Source organism: Apteryx rowi, unplaced genomic scaffold (genome assembly GCF_003343035.1).
Source record: "Apteryx rowi isolate R43461 unplaced genomic scaffold, aptRow1 scaffold_262, whole genome shotgun sequence".
NCBI classification, from domain to species: domain Eukaryota; kingdom Metazoa; phylum Chordata; class Aves; order Apterygiformes; family Apterygidae; genus Apteryx; species Apteryx rowi.
The window spans coordinates 670,423-673,646 of NW_020448997.1; the positions used below are offsets into that span (position 1 = coordinate 670,423).

Below are 3,224 nucleotides of genomic sequence, written 5' to 3' on the forward strand. Positions count from 1 at the left end.
TTACCACACCATGCCTCACAGTGCGCAGATCTATTGGTGATAAGTTTGGCTTATTTACAAAGCTACTGCAGTGTGCAGAATATTGTGTAGTTGAAATAAGGCTAAATGTGGCATTTCAAAAGTGTATCATATGACAGATATGTTTTAAAACATAAGCATATTTTGAGGAATCACCTGTAATAGAATAAAGGCTTATTAAATATGACAACTGTAACTATGATAAGTAATCTACACTGCTCCCTTTTTTTGATTCTGGATTCTTCAGTTAAACAACACTTTTGGTACATACTGTAGCTTGTATTACTTATCACATTGTGTAATGTCTATGTCTGTAGTGATTTTTATGGTTGCTGCTTTTTTTTTTTTTTTTCTATTATTGATTTGTGGATTTGAAGTGCAACAAGTTATGGTCTGGCTTTTTTCCAGGACTACTGAGCTGCTCTTACTCTGTTCGCTGCATATGATCACACCGCATACAAAGATTCTGTTTTAGTATATTATAACGTTTTTGGAAAAGCCAGAATCTTGCTTCTAGATAGACAGAGTGCAAGGGCAGAGGAGAGGAGCAGAAGCATCTTGTGGGTACCTTTGTGCAGAGTTCTGTTGAAATTATTAGGAAGAGCTGACTAAGAGATAGTATTGCTCCATTATGAAATTTCACTTTCTTTTTGAAAGAAAGATACTGATTTAATTTAGCCTCTTTCCCAGGTTTTGTGTAATGTTCCCAGGATCTGTTAATATTCTCATGACAGTTTTGAAAGCAGAATATCTCATGTTCTGCTTCTAAAATATGCAATTAGTACAGAAAAAGAAGTAGGTAAATAAATACATATATAATTCTTAGGGTTCCAACTCTGAAAAAGGTGGGCACAAAAATCATTGAGTTAAATTTATTGCTAAAGTGGGCCAGAACATGCTGTCCTTTCCCTGTTGATAAAAGTAAACAAATTTCAATGGCATTCAGTTTGAAAAGCTAGCATGCCGAGATGTGAATATGAAAATATAATGTGAAAACGTAAGTAATGACAAACATACTGTGGTTTTTATTTTAGCTAAAAATGAAAATAATCTCAAATGCAAGTTTTAGTGATGCAAGTCATCTTTAGTTTTAATAGTAGACACATTATAATAAGTGGATGAACATAAAAACTGCTTTTAATTATATTCCCCCCCCACACACACCCTTAAGGGTATTTGCTGTCCTCATTCAAAAAATCAGTTGTCTCACTGGTTCATTAAAATTAACTTTTTTTTGGAACCTAGAAATAGCAGAGCAAATAATACTGTGTGGAATTAAATCAAGCAACCTTGATCAAACAATTAACTCATCCTCTATTAAATCAATATTTGCTGATGCTAACACTAGAGCTAGTTCCAGTACTTGAAATTACAGCCACTGATTTAGTGTCTTTATTAGTAGTAATTAGGCTGCTGTCTTTCCCTAGTATTACTTTTCAAAGCTAGTACTTGGCTGCCTTCTAGAAACTGCCCGAGGTGCTACCTGCATTGCAAACTGTCTGCTGACACGGCCTCTCTGTAGGGCTGAAGACCCCTCTGAGACTGGAGCTCCACGGCGGTTTGCACCAGTTCAAGTGAGTGTCGCCAGAGCCCAACTTTGATCAGCTGTTGTGGAACCACAGCATAAAGCTAGTTGGGCAAGACAATTCTGGATGATTAAACTCTGTCAAAAGCAGAAAGGAGTACCTGATATTACAATACTAGAACGTGCTCTAGGAATTTTTCCCAAGGGATTACTGGGGTGCTCCTTCTGTTGCAGCTGTAGTTTGCAAAAGGTCCCTATCATCCCAGCACTGTTCTGAACTGTCCATCCTCAGCAGCACTTCTAGTGGAGCGCTTAACTGTGACAAATTAGGAATTAATTTGCTCTGATGCACTAACGTGACCATGAAGCTCTCTACAAGACCTTTATTTATTCTCTTTTCATTTGTATAATATAGTCTTTGCTTCTTGGATTTGGTTACGTTCTTTTGACTGGTAAGTTCTCCTACTTAAACAATCTTATCTAATATAGGCTAATCTGACTCTTGTTCTTGTTAGGGGAAGGATTTTCTTTGGCACGCTCTCAGGTTTGCATTAGAATCTCAGTGTTCGTTTTTGTCTTGAATGCGCCAGGCAGGAATTGCTTCATCATTCTTCAGATCTGGAAGGATGTTTTGGTCTGAATCTGGCATTATGCGATCCAGCATATAGGTATATGAACATGGAATTACTGTGTAAAAATTACTACAGAGCATCAGTCTAGATGACCTTAATATTCCCATCTGACCTTCAGAATTTTTTATGTTTATCAGTTGCTGTATTTGATTGAACCTGTGAAAAACCCTCACTTTGCATCTGAAACTGAAATTGCCTTGCATATTGAAGTCAGATAAAATCCTGTTAGTCTCATGAGATTGAACTTCATTGTTGCTTTTATCCACATTTTAAGACCTACAAATGTTCTTAGCTTGTTCATTTTTATGAGCATTCAGGGTCTGCATTTCTTTAATAACCTTAAACATTACCTTCAAAGCAAATTTTAGTTTTACTTTTTCTCAGTGGTGACAGAAATTTGTTGTACTTATTCTTAACTGCACGCTGATTCTTCTCTATAGGAAATACAGGAAAAGTAGAAAAAAAATACATTACTCTTGAATGTACACTTGTTAGCAAAAAGCATCCTGCTTCCAAATATGGATCCATCATTAGGATTAAAATTCAGATTTCTTTCCCTTTTGAAAAATAGGCCATAAAGAAAATTGTTATTAGGTAAATTATGGAAATGCTACTTTTGTCTGCAAAACCACCATCAACATAAACGCAGCAAGTACTTTAAGGATCATAGGGCTCTGAGGCTATCATGTTATTTGGGAAATTTACTTTTTAGTATTTTGTGCCGAAACTAGTTTGTGAAATATTGCGTTTAATGGCATGACATGTAATTGTGATCAGGAAAAGATATTTTGGGATTATAGTTTGTGAGCCTGAAACTGCAGTTTCTTTTCGTTTGAATGGGATACCTTTTTTCAAAGTTACTACTAAGAGGGATGCCACCTTAGCATCATTTTTCATCTAAGGTGTTGTACTTGATACAGCAGCATTATTCGGTAGGTTCAAAACTATCAGAACCTGGATGATATAGAGAAGGGTTGACAAATGCTGATCTAAAAGCTAATGATAACAATGTTGCCTTTGCAGACATCTTAATATTAAGTTTGTTTCAG

General features: G+C 35.9%; 1 protein-coding gene across 3 annotated transcripts in view; it reads left to right on the forward strand.

Annotated features, from left to right (window-relative positions):
• Window positions 1-3,224, forward strand: part of TBCA (tubulin folding cofactor A) — a 32,955-nt gene that overhangs the window by 17,210 nt on the left and 12,521 nt on the right. For 2 of the 3 annotated variants that reach the window (XM_026067756.1, XM_026067755.1), the window contains 2 exons: window positions 1,541-1,592; window positions 2,134-2,211. In XM_026067756.1, the coding sequence (XP_025923541.1) occupies window positions 1,541-1,592; window positions 2,134-2,211 (130 nt within the window). The remainder of the gene's footprint in view (window positions 1-1,540; window positions 1,593-2,133; window positions 2,212-3,224) is intronic. The other variant, XM_026067757.1, reaches the window with a different exon arrangement.